General features: G+C 44.0%; 1 protein-coding gene across 3 annotated transcripts; it reads right to left on the reverse strand.

Moving 5' to 3' along the window:
• Positions 1–1267: 1267 nt before the first annotated feature.
• LOC131093557 (scaffold attachment factor B1-like) lies at positions 1268–20001 on the reverse strand. Of its 3 annotated transcripts, none has more exons than XM_058040765.1 (21): positions 19691–20001; positions 18090–18177; positions 17034–17098; positions 16665–16943; positions 15462–15524; positions 14613–14640; positions 13155–13659; positions 12652–12698; positions 12152–12252; positions 11706–11855; positions 11508–11608; positions 10911–11047; positions 10283–10371; positions 9668–9804; positions 8774–9067; positions 8031–8168; positions 6835–6874; positions 4591–4703; positions 3782–3894; positions 3521–3587; positions 1268–2197 (listed from the first exon to the last, which is right to left on the reverse strand). In XM_058040765.1, exons 1-21 carry the CDS (start codon positions 19883–19885, stop codon positions 1552–1554), a joined length of 3396 nt encoding a protein of 1131 aa, XP_057896748.1. In that variant the 5' UTR covers positions 19886–20001; the 3' UTR covers positions 1268–1551. The 3 variants fall into 3 exon arrangements, 2 of the variants coding, with proteins under 2 accessions (XP_057896748.1, XP_057896749.1); XM_058040766.1 differs by having other exon boundaries at positions 1268–1672; positions 19691–20000; XR_009115592.1 differs by lacking the exon at positions 3782–3894 and having other exon boundaries at positions 2176–2197; positions 19691–20000.
• Positions 20002–20115: the final 114 nt, after the last annotated feature.

Here is a 20115-nt window from a genome sequence, read left to right on the forward strand (position 1 = left end):
TGGTATCACAGTTCTGGGGAAAGCATAAAATTCCTGATGTCACTGTGCTGGGGACACAAGCAAATCCCTGATGTCACAGTGCTGGGGAAACCAGCAAGCCCCCAGTGTCACTGTGCAGGGGACAGCAGCAAGCTCCTGATGTCACCATGCTGGGCACAGCAGTAAATACCCAGTGCCACTGTGCTGGGGGACACTAGTGAGTCCCTGGTGTCATTGTGCCAGGGCACAGCAGAAAGTTCTTGATATCACTGTGCCAGGGGACACCAGTGAGTCCGTGGTGTCACTGTGCTGGGGACAGCAGCAATTCCCCAGTATCACTGTGCTAGAGACAGCAGTGAATCCCTGATGTCACTGTGCCAGTGCCACCAGCGAGTCCCCGGTGTCACCCCCGGCCCTGCCCTGCAGTTCCACCTTCAGCCGCAGGGCGGCGCAGCGAGCGAGCCCTCAGGACGCTGCAGTTCCTCCCGGTCACCGCCAGGCGGCGACAGCAGCGACTGAAATGGAGCCAAAATTTCAGACTCCAGTTTGTTAGACTGGAAAAAATAAATACAGAAAGCTCGATTTCCTCCTCACAGAATCGATTTTCTAACAAATTCAAGGTGTGTATGCTTAATTTTTACATATATATATATAAAAGTGATATTTGTATGTTTAAGAGCTATATGTATCTGTACTCAGAATTCCTTACCTTCTAAAATTTCTGTGTATTATACAGATGAACAGGGTTATTTGGAGAAACCCTCAGGTATTCTATAAATTAATATTATTTTTCAGTATGTGTATGAATAAGAAATTTTAAAGCAAGGAATTAAAACATAGGAACAGGAAGCCAGAGGGGGATGGAAGAAATTCTCATTGAATTCTCAAGCATTCTCATGTTTGGCTTTTAGGTTTTTATGCTGAAGGTGCAAAGCAATGAACAGAGCAGGCTATCAGCATCAGAGGGAGGTGAACAAGGTGAGCACTGAGCCCTAGACTGAACTCAATCCTACTTTTCAGGCCTCCTTCCTTCTTCTTCATCCTCTCTCTCCTTCCCCTTTCTCACAGCTTTCATTCTTCCTCCTCCTTTTTCTAACCCTGTAATGACAGAAAACTAAAATGGAAATGTGGAAAGAATATCGGCACAAAGGAAATAATTAAAGACAGGCAGAGTCTGCCAGGCCTCAGATCTATCACTTCTCTTCAAATCTCACAGTGCTAAAAGCAGATCGTGGACCTTGTGAGAGGTTTCAAAGACATTAAAGAGACAAAGACTCCAAAACCAAAAACCAGTAGCCATAAACCAATTTTATTATTTCTGAAAAATGGAATGTTTCACTTACAGAAACTTAAAAGCGATGTCTGACCAACACCATGTTCATTACAAACAAACAAACAAAAAAATAAAACCAAACCAAACCAACCCCAAACCAAAGTTGACACAGGATTTGGCTACAGCACAGCAGCAGTCTGGCATTTTTAGAATCACAACCTCAAGGTGACCCTGGGTTAATAATAAAACTCCCAGCCACGGTCGGGGGGCATTAAACCCCCCCTGGGGCACGGGAGGCGTCAGTAGCGGCGGCTGAAGCGCGGCTCACCCAGCCTGGGGCTCCTCTGGGCGCCTGCAAACACCCCGGGCACAGCCTGGCCCTGCACGGCCGGGCCCTGGCTCCCGGAGAAAGCTCCGCGCCTGCAACGACAGCAGGGCAGCGCTGAGCAGAGAGACAGACACACAGACACACAGACAGACACACAGACAGACACACACACAGACACACAGACAGACAGACACACAGACAGACAGAGGTTCCCGGAGAAAGCTCCGCGCCTGCAACGACAGCAGGGCAGCGCTGAGCAGAGAGACAGACAGACAGACAGACAGACACACACACAGACAGACACACAGACAGACAGAGGCTCCCGGAGAAAGCTCTGCGCCTGCAACGACAGCAGGCAGCGCTGAGCAGACAGACACACAGACAGACAGACAGACACACACACAGAGGCTCCCGGAGAAAACTCCGCGCCTGCAACGACAGCAGGGCAGCGCTGAGCAGACAGACAGACAGACAGACACACAGACACACAGAGGCTCCCAGAGAAAACTCCGCGCCTGCAACGACAGCAGGGCAGCGCTGAGCAGACACACAGACAGACAGACAGACAGACAGACAGACACACAGACAGACAGAGGCTCCCGGAGAAAGCTCCGCGCCTGCAACGACAGCAGGGCAGCGCTGAGCAGACAGACAGACAGACACACAGACAGACAGACACACAGACAGACACACAGACAGACAGAGGCTCCCGGAGAAAGCTCCGCACCTGCAACGACAGCAGGGCAGCGCTGAGCAGACGGACACACAGACAGACACACAGACAGACACACAGACAGACACACAGACAGACACACAGACAGACACACAGACAGACACACAGACAGAGGCTCCCAGAGAAAGCTCCACACCTGCAACGACAGCAGGGCAGCACTGAGCAGACAGACAGACACACAGACAGACAGAGCTCACTGCCAGGGCAGCACTGAACAGACAGACAGACAGACACAGCTCGCTGCCAGGGCATCACACACCTCTGGACAGACAGACAGACAGACAGACACAGCTCATTGCCGGGGCATCACACACCTCTGAACAGACAGACAGACAGACACAGCTCATTGCCGGGGCATCACACACCTCTGGACGGACAGACAGACAGACAGAGCTCCCTGCCAGGGCGCTCCTGGGGAGCTGAGACAGCTCAGGGAAAATGAGATCCAATTCTTATCTTGGTGCAGATGTGGAATGGGTTATGGAGATTTGTTTAGCAAAGGGTGATTAAGAAATCAGAGGGTGAGTAAGAAAAGGGTGTTAAGAAATCACCCTTGGCTAAATAAATCCCCTTAACCCATCCCACATGTGCACAACAACAGGTGCAGCAAGGGAAGGTAAGAATTGTTCCTCATTTTCCCTGAGCTTTCTCACAGATCCCCAGGAACACCCTCCAAACACCATCACCACAGTCCAGTTAAGGAGATTTGTTTAGCAAAGGGTGATTTCTTAACTGGACTCTGGGGATGGTGTTTGGAGGCTTTTCCTGAGAAAGCTCAGAGAAAATGAGAAACAATTTTTATCACTTGCTGCACATATGTTGTGCATATGTGGAATTGGTTAAGGAGATTTATTTAGCAAAGGGTGATTTCTTACTTGGACACTGAATGGTGTCTGGAGGGATTGACTAATTACATCAAAGCTGTGTTGGACTGTGTGGCAAGGGTGATGGGTTTTTCTGAAGAGCAGAATTTAGTATTAGTACAATAAAGTGATTGATCTACAGTCATGGGGAGAAACTTCTGGGCTTTTTGCCTTTTTAAGCAGACAAAGAATAATTTAGTCACTCCATCAACAGGGGGTATATTCCTACACTCTGAAAGGTGTTTCTTTAATTTGTTGGGGTTTTTCTTCCCCCTTGCCAATCCAGGCTTATACAGACCAAAGTATTATAAAAGCATTATAAACATTCTGACAGAGGTTCTTACCCTGATGTCCCTCCTCGAGTCATCCCATGGCCTGGTCCTGACTGACCAGGCATGCTTCTATCACCACCTAATTCAAAAAGAGAAAAAAAGGGAAAGAAAAAAAAAAAAGAAAAAGACAAGTTTTTGTGTTTCCCTAATACAAATGTCACCTTGTTCCCAGAATTTCATTTGATTTCTCAGTAATTTAACTACCACTAGAAGGTTCAGCAGCAGTAATTCACAGAAAAGAACCACAATCACACTGGTAAGCAGCAAGTGTACCTTGCCATCTCTCATGATCCCGTCCCATCACTCCTCCATCCACATTTCCCTGCCATGTACGATCTTGATGCCCCTCTAACTTTCGACCATGATCTCCCCAGTCACGTCCATCTCTTAAAAAAATAAAAGAACATCTTCTAGGTATGTCCCCTACCCACTGAGCAGCACAGGGTAAAGCCAAACACCATACCCCATGCCAAAGTGTGTTAAATGGTTAATCAAGCTACAGCTGTAGCCACCCAACCACTCAAAGAGAAACAATGACAGACAATGCTGAACAGCATCCTTCACACAACAAAACTGGGCTTTTTTCATCCAGAGACATCACGGATATTGCAATGGACTGAAATACTCAGGCATGGATCAATTCATTGGCTGCCACTCCTCTGTCTAAAAATCATGCAGCTGGAATAAGCCCAGCTTGATTCACTGGTTTAAAGAGAAACCACTACAATTCAGGTGAGTCCAAGTTCTCTACCCCACCACTGCAGACTTTTCACTCAATTTCCTTTAAAACCTGACCACTGGCCATGAATGAGAGTTGTGTAGCCCTTACTGTAGAAACAGACTGAATCTCATCTGTAGAAATGAAAGTTATTTACAGGAGAAGCACAGTCAGGAGCTGAGCTAACTGAGCAGCTCTTTACTCACTACAGAGCTTCACGTGGCAATTCCCTGCTCCTGCAGATGCTCAAATATCTGGAGAGAGGATTCACACTTGTCAAGCTCCTTGTGCTGTCACCCTCCAAAGGCTCACTGAGGAGATGTGAAGAACCCCAAATCACTTCCCTGCTGTGGGAGGCACTAACCGGGTCTGTGGGGGGATCCCTCTTCCCTCACTCATCCTCCTGTCGGAGCCGTAGCCCCCCCAGCTGTCCCGGGAGTGCCGCTCGGGGCCCCCGTGCCGCTCGTCGGGGTAGTGCTGCAAGGCAAGCAGGACACAGTCACAAACACCAACAAAGGTTTTCTGCTAGTGTAAGAGCCTAAATGAGGGGTGTGGGACTCTAGGTGGCTCTTTAAAATGCATCCAAGACATTACAGCAGTCCAGGGTTGTGGGTGACAGAGCCTGAGCCCACATCTATCAGCCCAAGCTGCAGCCAGGCCTGGAGACCCACAGCCCTCATTCAGGCTCTTTTTGATGGCACCGCACGTTGGGCGCCACTGTAAGAGCCTAAATGAGAGATGTGGGACTCCAGGGGCTCTTCAAAATGCAGTTTATTGTATCCAAGAGGTTACAGCAATCCAGGATTGTGGGTGACAGAGCTGTGCCCACATCTGTCAGCTCCAGCTGCAGACAGGCCAGCAGACCTGCATCCCTTATTCAGGCTCTTGCTAATGGTGCCCCACTTGGGTACCACTGTAAGAGCCTAAATCAGAGATGTGGGACTCCAGGCAGCACTTCAAAATGCAGTTTATTGTATCCAAGACATTACAGCAGTCCAGGGTTGTGGGTGACAGAGCCTGTGCCTGCAGTTGTAAGCCCAAGCTGCAGGCAGGCCTGGAGTCCCACATCCCTCATTCAGGCTCTTGCTAATGGGGCCCCACGTTGGGCGCCACTGTAAGAGCCTAAATGAGAGATGTGGGACTCCAGGCAGCTCTTCAAAATGCAGTTTATTACATATATGACATTACAGGGTCATGGGTGACAGAGCTTGTGCCTACAGCTGTCAGCTCCATCTGCAGCCAGGCCAGCAGACCTGCATCCCTCATTCAGGCTCTTGCTAATGGTGCCCCACGTTGGGTGCCACTTTAAGAGCCTAAATGAGAGATGCAGGACTCCAGGCAGCTGTTCAAAATGCAGTTTATTGTATCTGAGACATTACAGCAGTCCAGGGTGGTGGGTGACAGAGCTGTGCCTACAGCTGTCAGCTCCAGCAGCAGGCAGGCCTGGAGACCCTTAGTTTAGGTTACCAATGCATTATAGACTTTTCTTTTGGTCACAATGCATTATATACTTTTCTTTGCTGAGCATCTTAATACAGTACAACCAATCTATACCTTAACTATTATCTATAGCCCATCATAACTACTGAAATTACCATATTCATGTTACTATTCTCCAATCACTAAAAGTTAGTACATTACAGTTTGATCTAGAAGTTGTTTTTCAGTTTTCTTGCAGTGGAAAATTCTGAGACTTTTTTTCTACTTGCAACTTTGCTGACTTGTTTGCCTGTGCTATCTTTCTGCTCAGTAAAAACATCTTTGAGGTGGATTTATCCTTTGCTCTAAGCCATAAAAACCCCTCCTAACTAACACACCCTTTGCCTCCTTGGTTATCCAGTAAGACTGGCTCAGCAATTCTTTTCTTCTATATCAAAACTTGCTTCCATCTCTATTCCTTCATCAGACTCTACATTTAAAAATCTTTCTGCTAAGTATACATATCTGTGAGATTTTCTTGTCAAACTTTCATCCTTCCCAACATTCTAGGATTGCAAAAATTTGGCTTTTTGGTAAAAAATTTATAGCTGTCTCATTTTTTCAAGGTTCTGTTGTAGGGCATGGCTCATTCCAGATGTTTATTTTTCGCTGGTGGGAGAGATCTTTTTTGTTTGCTAAGGTTTTTTAAGGTTTATGTTCTTGGCTTCAGATTTTAAATTTTTGTATAGAATATCTGCTCACTTCCTACCTCTCTTCAGAAATGAAAGGTTTTGAATCCCATTGTGGCATTGATTTTCACACCTGTCCTTTTACAGCCTTGTTTCACTTAGATAAATGTGAGAGAAGGCATCCATTGCCAGCAAAGTAAGTACAGCAGCTCTCTCTTAACACCTAAGATGGTCAATGAAAAAGCTTTTACTACCACACATCAGCCTGAAAAGATGCTCCCATCACTCAGAGGTTTCCCCTTGCCTGTATCTCAGGCTACCACCCCAGAAAGCAGGTAACCTAATGATTTACTTTATCCTTATTAGCACACAAAATTAGTTCTGCTCAAGTATCTCAGGTGAAAGGATTGTGTTTGTGTTGTGTGCACACTGTGTCCTTTCTGCTTTGGGGTCAGCTTGGTTTGGTTTTTAACTGAAGCAGTAATTTGGTTGTAACATACCTGTCCATCTCGATCTGGAATTCCCCTTGCACAGTCTCTCCTGGAACAAAAAAGAAAAGTTCCAGTTGAATCAACATTGTTATTCTAATTCCAGGGTCTGCATGAAATAACACATGAAAAGTTAACTTTCATTAGGCTGTAAATCTGGATGCTAATGTTCAGTGGCAAGATAACTCAAAAGAGTTCTTATTTCATCGCATAAAAAGAGATAAAACTAACACCTATCACTGTAATATGGGTAAAAAAGACAGCACTGAGGATGGCCAGGTACTCAGTGACACCAAGGGAGAACACTGAGTGAATCTACCAGTGTCAGAAAAGAGTTACAAGCAAAAAACAAACAGCACAGTTTTCACCAGAGATCCCTTGAGAGCAAACAGAAATCTCAATGGCACCATGGAGAAAGTATTTTCCATTCTGTGGTGCTAAAAACCTGCATTAGCCAGGCTGCAAAGATGAAAACAGGGAAAGTTTTAAAGCAATAGGAAAAGGCTAAGTCTTAGGGATTCATAAAGCAGACTTCCATACAGCTTGAGAGGAGCTGTTGTATCTCCATCAACATCATGGCAGACTGCACTAGGACTTGGCTTATAATCTTTATGCAGCCTCTATGTCCCTTGTAGCCACATTTCTCTTCACAGAGAAAAGCAAGGCACAGTTCTTCCAGAGAATATTTCTAACATTCACATTCTCTGAACCTCAGAGAAAGAAAAACCAATTCTAATCTTATTTGCTGTCCCTGTGTTGTGCCAAAGCAGAATGCAATATGGATATAGTTTACCCACAGTGATGGTGTTTTGGTTCCTTGGCCTGTCAGGGCCAGAGGTGTGTGTGTGTGTCAGGACTGTGGGCTGACAGTCATGAGATTCCGGGCAGTTGAGTGTCTGGCAGATTCAGTTTAGATGTAATGTAGTATAGTAGAGAATAATATAGTATAATAAAGTAATTGATTAGCCTTCTGGTAAGATGGAGTCCTCCTCATCATTCCTCCCTACCACGTGGGTCGCCCTCTTTCCATAGTCCCTAACCCACGGAAACAAAGGATTACAAGCACATGTGCAATCAGACACGAGAAATGCACAGGAGTGATTCCTTTTACTCTGCTGACACCAAGAAGACACCAAATCAAGCCAAAACAAGACACCAAATTTCTCTGAAGGCACAGGAAGGAGAAGAAGAGGCAGTGCCTTGCCAACCTGTCCAAGCAGTGCTCCTGGTAGCGGCCGCGGTCGCGGTGGTCGAAGTCGTGGAAGCGATCCTGGCGGCCGAAGTCCGAGTGGTAGCGGTCATCCAGCGCCAGGCGCTTGGCCTCGGACCAGTAGGGGTCATCCCTCCTGCACACACAGGGCTCACATCAGCAGCAGCCCCAGAAACACCTCCCCTTTCCTGCTCTCTCAAACCTCATCCAACCCAGGAATTAAAAATCTACGTGTGTTAAGCACGAGTCGCATTTTGGTTTCAGAGAAAATTTGGTTTACCAAAAATAGCTTAATTTTAGTACGTGGTGATGTGAGAAGAGAATGAGTATTTTTTCCCTTACCATTTAGAGTTAATACAAACAACTCTACTATTCTATTAACTCTATTAGTACTACTCTATTAACTCTAATCGTACCACTCTACTACTACTACTCTATTAGCACAACTCTACTACTCTATTATTACTATTCTACTCTCTATTACTCAAAAAAGTAACAACTCTGTGTTGTTACTACTCTTGGTCATCCCTCTCTGGGAAAGAAGAGTAGACTTGAACAAGGCTTACAAGTGGACAAGCACAGTATTTGCTCTTCAAATTTTATTAGTGTTAGAAGCAGCACCTAAAGGGTCTTTTAGCTGTGAGCTCCCATGACTGCTTTATCCAGAGTGCTCCCCATTCCCACAGGCTCCCCAAGGGGATGTGGCTGAGGAGTCTGGAGGCCCACTGCCCTGCTCCTCACCTGCTATCAGGATCATAAGGCCTCCTCATGGCGGATCTCCGCTCCTGCTCGTAGCGCAGCTGCTCCTGCTGCCGCCGCAGCTCCTCCCTCTCCCTCTGGATTCTCTCCTGCTCCCGTCTCCTCTCCTGCTCTATGTGCATCCTCTCCCTCTCCAGCCTCTCCCTCTCCAGGCGCTCTCTGTCCAGGCGCTGCCGTTGGAATTCCAGCCGCTCCCGCTCCCTCTGCAGCCTCTGTCTCTCATCGCGCTCGTGGATGGCTGCGAGGCGTTGCTCCCGGTCTCGCCTCTCTCTCTCTCTAATTTAAAAGAGATATTTAGTTTTTAATTGAGATTCTTCAGTCCAAGCTTTACTGCTTCTTTGCTTTAGGTTGTGTTTCTTGTTTCGTTTTCCCCTTGTTATGTTCTCCCCCTTCTTTGCAATTAAGCTTAAGGGAAAATAAAAAACTCCATACAAATGACAGATGCAGAAATTTTCACCTTTGCTTAAGTAACACAGTATCTACTCTTAAGTCAGGTCTGAAAAAGCTTTCAGAGAGTACAGCAAGTCCTAAGACAAATCTGATGCACAAAAAGTATTTACAAGCTTCAGGGGAAAAAATCAAGGAAATTGAAATCCAGTCAAGTGGAAGACAAAGCCTGAAAGCATCTATGGAAGTCTCATGAGAGCATTGATTTCAGCAGTAAAATCCTCCATCACTTGGCATTATGTCTGTCCTAGCAGTAATTAGTATTAAACCAATCTGAAATAGTAATTAGTCTGAAATCAATCTGAGATGTCACTGTTGGAGAATCAGCACAGCACTGCTTTGAACAAAAACAGAGAAAGGTAAGGGAGTTAAAGGTACAGGTAAGAGGTAAAAAATGTCATTTAAAGTTCAGAGGTGCTGGGAACTCACCGGCGCCTCTCCGTCTCCCTGATTTCTCTCTCCCTCTGCCTCTGCCGTTCCCGTTCTCGCTGCTCCTTGATTTTATCAAAGGATAAAATATCCTGCTTTTCCTTGCTCTCCGATTTGCGGTCCTGGCTCTTTGTGCTCTGAGATGAATCAGAACAAGGCACGAGCTGAACACGGTGCATTTCCTAGGCAATTACCTACGCTATGTCAACCTGAACAAAACAGGCTGCCATGCCTTTCCCAGAGGTAAAAACAGTGGAATTCCAGGGAAAAGTACCCCAAATTTGAGCAGAACTTCTAAATATTACAAATAAATACTAAAGGAACACAACCTGACTTGCAGTGATTTCAAACAACACACACCAATAACATTCCAAGCTCAGGGAAACACATCATCCTAACACCATTTTCATACTGCAACTCGACTTCTTCCACTAGGTCAGCAGTAGAAAAGTATAAAAAAGGTGAAACAGAAGCATTTCCCCTCTGCCACATCATTAAAGCCCTGAGGCCTTTCCAAAAGGATAATTGTACCAAATTGTACCCCTTCATCTCTGAGCACATAAACCTATTTGGCACCTGTTTTTACACAAAAGCTTCTCTGCAAGTTGGCCTTACCCTCTCTTTTGATGCAGAGGTTTTCACACTAATTACTGGCTCTCCTTTAGATTTATCCATTACCACTGTCCTCTCTGTTCCTCGACTTGCTAGAAAACAAAACAGAGCCAAAATAAATGGTACAAAAGACATTCAGCAATTCTTGCAAGATTCAAAACTGTGAGGACACTAAATAGTAAAAAGTTATTTTAATGAGGTTTTTAATAACTTATGGAACTTATTAATGATTTAAATAGCTTGCCAAGATTTGGCCAACATGAGGATGGAAGCAGTAAATTTATCAAAAATTACAGCAGTATTTTCTGGCAGGGATGACAGCTAAAAGAATACAAATTTAATTTAATTATTCTGTCCAGAAAATACATTATTTGCCACAGTTGAAAAAAAAAAAAAAAAAGCCCAAAAAAGGACACAAACCACACACAGTGTCAGGTCTAAACCCAGTGACAATTCCATAAGAATTATGGAAACTGTTTTAAGTTATTAGAAATTGAAGTAAAAATTTTCAAGGTGTTTTCTGATGTTTGTGCCAGTTTTACTAAGTAAGTTCCTTTTTACTGAATTATCGATCACATCTAATAATGTACAAGTATCCTTGAAAACATTTCTGAAAGACAGCCAGCATCACCTGATTTGCTTGCCCTGGATCTATCAGAAGATCCAGTCTTTTGTTCATCCTTTTCTTTTCCTTCTTTTTCATCTTTTTCTGATTTCTTAGCATCCTCTTTTTTGTCAATCTTCTCCTCCTTCTTAATACCAACAGATCTACAAAAAGCAGGAAAGCAAAATGCCTCTTTCAAAAGCAACAAACCACTTGAAAAACCAATGTTGGAAGTATCACTCCCTAACCATACAGTCTACCAGAAAGATTGACTAAATCCTAGAAATATTTGTCAGTTAAAAGAAGAGTCCAAGATAGAGTCAAAACAGAGGACAAATGACTGGTAAAAATAATGGTTTATGTATAAATAATTTGATTTAGTATCTCCTTATATAGCTAACAAGTTTTTATACTAACACTAAAGAGCTTTTTATTTCTGGACAGAGAGCCAGTTTAGATGCCCTTACTACTGTAAAACATCCATTTTCCAAGCATTATTCCTATTTCAAGTGCAGGATAAAACATTAAACCAAGATTTATTACAGTTACTGTTCAACTTGGTCACCTGGCTGAATTTGAAATAAGTGGTCTTTAAGTATCATAAAATACAAAACAACACTTTACTTCTCAGATTTGGACTCTGCAGAATGGTGCCTGTCTTTTTCCTTCCTTGTTTCACCTTCCTTTTTGTCAGAAGGCTTTTTTCCTGCTGGTTCATTTTTTGCCTAGAAATTCAGCCAGAAAGAATTCCATAGTCAGAGACAGAGATTAAAACTTCATGATTTTATTTTCTTACAATGTCATGAAGTAGCTGCCACTTACCTTTTCCACAGAAATCATTTTACCATGCAGCTCTGTTCTGTGGAGGTGATTAATGCACTTGGTGGCCTCCTCAGAAGTTGACATTGTCACAAAGCCATAGCAGCGAGCGCCAGGGCTGCGAGCATTTGTCACCACTTTTGCACCAACCACCTTTGGGAAAAAACAAAATATTCTGTGTTTGCAGGTCTGTCACTAAATAAATTCTAACTTAATGACCATTTCTTAGAAAGATTTGGATGGGAAAGGACTTCTAAAAGCCATTTAGTTCAATCAATGCCCCCTTCAATAATGCAGCTCAGAAAATTCATCTTCAAGTTGCTGAGCAGGGCAGTAGCTTAAGGCAGATATACACAGAGAAGGGTGAGTGGGATTGTAAAAAACAAAATAAAATTGAATAAAAATAACTACCACTTTCTGGTTTGTTAATTTACATATCCACTACATACCTTTCCATACTTGCTGAAAAGGTTCTTCAAATCTGTAGCTCTAGTAGAGGAGGAAAGTCCACTAACCCACAAATTTCTGCCAGAACCACTTCCCACACGGCCTGAGGCACAAAAAACATAAAAGACCACATGAAACACAAATGCAGGAGAACAAAATTCAGAACCCTAACTCCTCCACATTTTTCCTTCATAAAACTCTCCATAGTAAATGTACATTTGAAACTCTTAAAAAGTTTGTAGCTACAGATTTTCTTCCTGCACTTCAATTACTTTAAGGAAAATTACAAAGTATCAAATGTTAAATCACAAAAAAATACTTATTTAAAACTCAACTCTGTTTGTTAATAATGTTACAGAAGTTACAAAGAACTGGTATTTTAGTTATAGTTTGAAGGGCTGTGTTACAACTGCATTGAGGGTTCACTGAATTAACAGTCCTCTTTTTCACTCCAAGTCCTTTGAAAATAAAAAAACCAAAAAACCCCCAAACATGCACCTACCTTTCTCATCTTTTGTGACTGCCTTTGTATCTTTGTCTTCAACAGGGCTAAAGACAAAACACCACATTACTCAAGAGATCATATGCAAAAAGACCATTAATTCTAGACAGCACAACTAAAATTGGATACCTACCAGTAAATTAGTTCCAAAATAAACACTATTATTGGCAATTTTCTAGAAGAGTGACAGGAAATAGGGATTTGTACCCCTAAACGGACAATTCTGTTTCCCATTTCTTCCTGGCCAAACCAGCACATTAGATGACAGAAATAAGAGTAATTTGGGAAAACAACCTTTGAAGGTTGAGGAAGGAAAGAAATCAAACCCACTGTTCTTAAGAAAAAAAAAAATATATCTACACATGGAGAAATAAAAGAGACCTTTAGGAATAGGCTACAATTTCATCAGTCTCGGAGGCCAATTGAAGGAAACAGCTTATTCGCATCACTTAAGGACCAATGATAAAAGATAGCATCTGGTCTAGAACGGAGAAAAAACAAACCTCTTTTTCTGATCACCGCCCTCACTGGCTGAGGACTCTTTAGTGGCAGGGGAAGATTCCTCTGAATTAGCTTTGTCTTCTGCTCTCTTGCCATCTTCTTTGCTATCTCTGGCTTCGGCACCTGCGCCTTTCTCCGCTGCCTCCCCACTAGAGGCTTCCAGGCCTTGGGAGCGTTTGCTACTCTGATCGCTTAGGGTCTCTACCACTACACCTTCAGAGTCCGGGGCCTCTTCCTCGGGGCTCTGTTCACTTGTCTCCCCTTTTGCTACCACTAAACGCTTTGCTTCCTTCCTTGCCAAAGCTTGGGCCGATTTGCTGTCCAAAGCTAAAGCATCTTCCTCCAGCTGAGCGGCAGCGAGAGCGTCCTCTTCCTCAGCCAGCCTCTTGCCTGGCCCCGCGTTACTGGCTTCCTGCGCACGCGGCCGCTCCGCTTCGGGAGGTTGTTCTTCGTTAAGTAGCTCAGATTTACAAGTTTCCCCCAAAATGTCGAGTATTTTCTCATTTTCTACGGATTTAACAGGAATAGAATGGCACAAGATTTAATCACCAGGGAAATACAGCAAATCACAAATGTGGAACTGGCATGGCTGCCACACTAACACCAAGAGAACTGCTAAGCTACACAGAGATTGGAAAACCCTAGTGTACACAGTGTTACGCCTACCACGCTAACTGCTCTCTCACACCCTGACAAATCAGCCCTAGCACCTCAACAGCCAAGAAAAATGCCCCCACAGATTTAACAAAAAACTTCAGGCTCAGCCTTCATATTCTTCAGCAAATCGTTCAGCTCTGTTTCTTCTCTAGTTAGCTTCCAGAGTCCGAGATGCTTAACTGAACGTATCAAGGCACTGAGAGTTCAATTTTCCAAATTTCTGTTGAGTTCTTTTAGCAGAGACAGTCCAACATGAGAACTGGGCATCTTCTGACGGTTCTGAGTGTGTATGCAGTCCAGACAGCGAGTGAGATCTGTAGCAAATTCCTGATGGCAGCGTGCTCCTTCTTCTGAAGTCCAGTCACTCCTGAATTTCTGTTCTGCACCAGAGCTTTGCACTGCCTACACTCCTGTATTTATATTTATTCACAGAACCACTGTACAGTGTGATATCACAAGATCTGTTTTCAGAACCTTTACATCTTTAAGGCTCGTTCCTTAACTTCACTCTGCAGTAACAGCTCTAGGGAACCATTTCATGGCATTAAACAAGTTTTCCAAGGGTGGTTATTCACAGATCTGGTGATATGACTGGGTTTCCAATCTCTATGACCCTGCATGACCTGGATTTTCCATCATAATAACGTACACTACAGTAATGCATTAAAAAAAAGAACCAAAAGAAACCAAACAGGGACGCAAAAAGCCTAAATGAAGAATGAAACTGTTTAAATATCCAGGAATTTTTTTTTTCATTTAAAAAAAAAAATAAATCAAAGTAACCAAACAAAAGCAAACAGTACCTGGCTCCAAAGGTAACTCTTCAAGCTCCTGTAGTGAAAAAGATTTTTAAAAGGAGAAATATCATTATTTTATAAGCAAGATGCTAATCTGAATAACATTTTTTATCAGCCCATTACAAGAAATTATTCAGTAAAAGCATTACTATAATTTAGCCTATTTCAGCTTTGAAAACATTGAAATTCAAACAAATTTCTCAGAAGAAAAATTTAAGATGAGTTTTTAACACCCTCAAACTTTATGTATGAAGTCTGTGAAAACTTTAAAACCTCTCAAATTCAGCCACCTGTTGAACACATGTTACACATTCACATGGATAAATAAATCAATAAATGCAAGCAGAATAAAGGAAAGATTATCTTCATGTTACCCTTCTTTACCCTGTGTGTTTTGAAGTCTCATTTCTGAAAACAGCATCAACAGAAACACCAGCTTCACCTGGAGCTGGTGCTCTTAACCTACCAGGAGTGATCTGGAAACAAGGGCAGCATTTCAGGAATAGACAGTTCCAGCTTTCTTCTCACCCTGGGATATGTACATTTTTAATGGAAGTTAAACACAATGGAAGGCACTGAGCTGGTATTTATATCAGATAAAAGGAGTCCAATCTACCACCAAACTCACTGTGATACATACATCATAAATATATTTTATATATGTATATACATATTTATATACATATATGATCTGATAAAGGAATCTTTGTTTCTATGAATAAATCCAAAGGTATTAATTCCCATTTTTTCCAGAGGAAGAATGCATCCACTATACACACACAGTTTCAGCATACAGTACTATATTGTGTATTTTATGCTTTTTTTGTTTGTAAAGAAAAACTGGCTACCATTTACCTTTATTATGGTTAAATCTGATGAAGAAGCATCTAAACTGTTCCCAACATCTTCAAACTCTACCTTTAAAAAATAAACAGGAGACACCTTGTTATTTATAAAGGAATATTTTGAGTGAAATCTGAGTGAGAAAATGAAGATTTGTATTTGCACTGACAGCTGTTACCCAGCACCCAAAACAACCAATAATGATAAAAACTGAGTGATAACCACCACTAACTGAATAAAATCTCTCATTATTTCTTAACCATGATGGTAAGCTCACAAAAATCTTTTAAGTATAGGGATTCCAACAGCAAAATCTGATTTTTATCCCTGTCATTTACAGCAACAACAGAGTCAAAAAAACCTACAGGACTTCGTAATTATTTCTTTCACTGATGAAAGCAGATGATGGGAGCTGACCTGGCCTCAAGATATTTACTCACTCAAAAAAAACCCCCTTTTTTTCTGAGTATTTCCATTTGATTTGTGTAGGACAAGGATATGCCTGGGGACAGGAGGCCAAACTTATTTCTGCAGCTTTAGAAAAAAAATACATAACTTCTGAACCTTGTAGTCAATGTGGACACACAACAAAGAGCAATACTCCCCCATTAGATGGGGCAGAAAGAATTTTTTCAAATGCTTTGTTGTACATTTCAGGAGATAAAGCACTTGATTTATCTCAAGGGGATAGGGATTATCCTCTAGCCCAGTGTCAACAGCCAGATAAACACAGAAAGTCAACATAATAACATTTTCAGCAACTGAATAACTGCAACACCCAATCTTAGCAGAAAAATAACATTGAATATAATTCCCTGAATTGTGCTGTTCAGCTGAGGATAAAGTAAGCTAAACTATTTGTATGCCTCACATGTTCTGTAAAATATGAAAATAGGAATAATATATACATTATAAATAATAAGGAGAAGCAGAGTTCAAAGCATGATTAAAAACAAACACTCTGTAAACTGCTATTAATACAATCACATATGTACAAACAACGTTCAGGTATTTTAAAAATTAAGACACATATTTCCACAAATATGTAAAAAGAAATGCAACGACCAAAAGAACCAGTACAGCTCCAAATTTTCTCAAGTACTCTTTAGCTCTTTTCCCAAGTACTCTTTTAGCTTTAGCATTTTGCTATTTAACCCAGAAATAAATAAATTTTAAAAAGAAAACCCTGATTCCACACACAAAAGAGATGCATACCATCACTATTGGTATTTCTCTTGATTCTTCTTTCATTTCTGAAAATTGTGGGGATGCCTCCAAGTTACCTACAGCAAACTCTGTAGGTTGATCTGGAAATTCTTTCACTTCTGCATCAACATTTTCTTTGCTATCAGACAGTGAGTCAAGAATATTATGGGCACTGTAATCATCTCCACAATCTACTGCATTGCCATTGTCTATCTCAGCTTCATCTAACACACTGATATCCATCATGTCAATGTCCTGCAAGGTGTCCAAACTTGCTTCAATATCATCCTGTGAAAAGAAGAAAAAGGACATTGTCACAGTCAGGGTGACTTGAGAGCCACTTGCCACCATCATCCCCTCCAGAGGCAGCCCCTGTACCTGTCCATCTCCAGAATCCTCCTCCAGGCCATTGTCCTCCACTCCTTCTTCATCTGCTCTACGTCCTAACAACATCATCATCATTAGAATGAGAGCAGAAATTATAACTGCACCCCTCAAGCTTTGCTTTTGCATCAGAGTTGGTGCTTCCTTCAGTTTTTGCCCTGTTTGTGAGCACCCAGTAAGTGACAAACAAGTCACAGTCCAGCACCTGGCAGCAGCTCAAGCTCTGTGACCTCCCCAGAACATTGGGCTCAGCTCAGATTGCAGCAATTTATTACCTCAACACTTATGAGAAGAAAAATAAACCAACCAAACAAAACACATCATAAAATACTGAAATAACCCCACTCTGGCTGGGGGTTTCACTGCAGTGCTCTGCCCACCAGATGGGCATTATGGGAATTATCCCAATTAATGAATTACTGAAAACACTACACCAGCCTCAGCACCAAGGAGCAACTCCTCAAAGTCAGAGCAGCTGTTTGACCTTTTATGAATTTTATTTCCCTCAAAAACACAACACAAAATACTGAAACAACCCCACTTTACCTGTGGGCTTCACTGCAATGCTCTGCCCACCAGCTGGGTGTGAATTATCCCAATTAATGGAATTACTGAAATCACTAAAAACACTACACCAGCTTCAGCAGCAAGGAGCAACTCCTCAAACTCAGACCTAAGCAGCTGTTTGACCTTTTATGAATTTTATTTTCCTCAAAAACTACAAGCACATCACAACTGAAAAGTGAGAAGGATTTTAGAGCCAAGAGGAATATTTCATCTATTTCCATCCCCACATTAAAGGTGCTGTAACAGACATCAGGTGTTTTTCTGAGACTTGGAAATCAATAAGATTTAAAAGATCTCCTTCACCCAGAGTTGTGGCATTCAAGATTTCACATTTCAGCCTGCATTTTAGCAATTGCACCATCATTCCAAATCAGAGGTAATGATAAAAATAAAACAAATTAGCTGGCAAAACAGTTGAGTCTCATCTCACAAATTTACATTTTGTGTAAACCAAATCCAGTAATAAAAAGTCTCTCTAACTACCTTTGTTGGTTCTTTTTGGAGTTTTCTTCATGATATTTTCTGAAACCACTGGAATTTCATCAGGATTCCCTCCTTCCTCCTCAATAGCCTAATAGGGGCAAAAGAGAAAGATATAAAAATAGACATTAAAAATTTCATTTGTACATTTTTGTTGAGTTTAAGAGCTGCACACCAGAGGCTAAAAAATTCCAAACCATGAATCAGCAACTTGGATACACAAACAAAAAACCACCAGAGCAAAGCAACAAGCAGGGAGAAGGCAGTGACATGTTGGTGTAAGGTTATGGGAAAACTGTCAGCAAAAAAGGCCAATCCTATAGCATTTGGAATTGTTTATCATCAATCTTACAGATGAAACTGTAACATGCAGGTGTTTCTGTATTTGTGACCATGAGGAGAATTGTATCAAGTACAGAGCAAGCAGCTGCAGCATAAGCTCCATGGAAAGCCTCTATAATTGTATTTCAGTTATATGTAAACTATAATTAACTATATGTTGCTTCAAAATTTTAAATGTTGTACATGCCACTTTACACGTGGCTTGAGTTGCTGATAACTCTTAAAGTTCTTAAAAATGCTTTCTGATGAGAAACAGATTATTAAGCCGCTTCTTTTAAGATAGAGTGGCTAAAATAGAAAAAGAGCTGTTGTTGTTAAATAGCAGTACGAGTTTGGGGGTGACAGATGTGTATAAATGCGATTTGCATGGCCAAGATCTTGAAAGTGACGAGCATTTGGAACTGAGCACAGACACACGGGTTGTTTTGACAGGGTAAAAAAACCTCGGCTCAGAGACACAGCAAGGAGATCAGAGAAGGGATTCCTCATGGGATTAACACACTCAGCGGTGTGATGAGGATACAGTGAAAGGGCTACCAGCTACACTACCAGAAAAACGCAGCAAAAATCCCGACAGACAGTGCACAGAACCGTAAATCCAGCAGCTCAGAGAACAGCAGAACCCTGTGGTGCACGAAGCTGGAAATACCGTGCGCTGGGACCGGAGCGGGCTCGGTGACACTCGGTGACAGCAGCAGCGGTCACAGGGTGAGCCCGGGCCGGCCCAGCCCAGCCCAGCCCAGCCGGGGCCCAAACGCTCGCACCGATCCCCTCAGGGCGCCGGGCGCTCGCACCGATCCCGCCGGGCCCCGAAGGCTCGCACCGATCCCCTCAGGGCGCCGGGCGCTCGCACCGATCCCCTCAGGGCGCCGAACGCTCGCACCGATCCCCTCAGGGCCCCGAGCACTCGCACCGATCCCCTCAGGGCCCCGAAGGCTCGCACCGATCCCCTCAGGGCCCCGAAGGCTCGCACCGATCCCCTCAGGGCCCCGAAGGCTCGCACCGATCCCCTCAGGGCCCCGAAGGCTCGCACCGATCCCCTCAGGGCCCCGAGCGCTCGCACCGATCCCCTCAGAGGGCCGAGCGCTCGCACCGATCCCCTCAGGGCGCCGAGCGCTCGCACCGATCCCCTCAGGGCCCCGAGCGCTCGCACCGATCCCCTCAGGGCGCCGAGCGCTCTTTGGCGCCATTTTCCTCAGCGGTGCCGCCGGGCCGGGGTCGCAGCCGCTCCACGCACCCCGAGGCAGCCCCAGCGCCCTCACCTTCCTCAGGCGCTCCATGAGGACGCTCTTGTTGCCGCCGCTGTCCAGGTTGCGCTGCCTGAGCTCGGCCCGCAGGTCGATCACGCGCAGCTCGCTCAGCGGCCGCCGCCGGCTTTCCGACTCCGAACCGGGGACGCCAGGCCCAGCCAGGGACGCAGCCTCCGCCAGCCCGGCCGGTGAGTGACTCTCCGCCATGGGCCGCGGTTCGGACTCGTTCGTGCGGGGCGAGGCGGGGAGAAGGCGAGGCGGGAGAGCCGCAGCTGCCGCCGCAGCACAAAATGGAGGAGACCCGGGGCGCAGGGGAGAGCGAGGGGGCGGGAAAGGGAGGGAGGCGCAGCGCGCATGCGCACCGGGACCCGGGCGGGCCACTCGCGCCGCGGCGCCGCCAACTCCGGAGCGGCGATTACATCACGCGGCCGGCCGGC

This window comes from Melospiza georgiana, chromosome 26 (assembly GCF_028018845.1).
Source record: "Melospiza georgiana isolate bMelGeo1 chromosome 26, bMelGeo1.pri, whole genome shotgun sequence".
NCBI classification, from domain to species: Eukaryota; Metazoa; Chordata; class Aves; order Passeriformes; family Passerellidae; genus Melospiza; species Melospiza georgiana.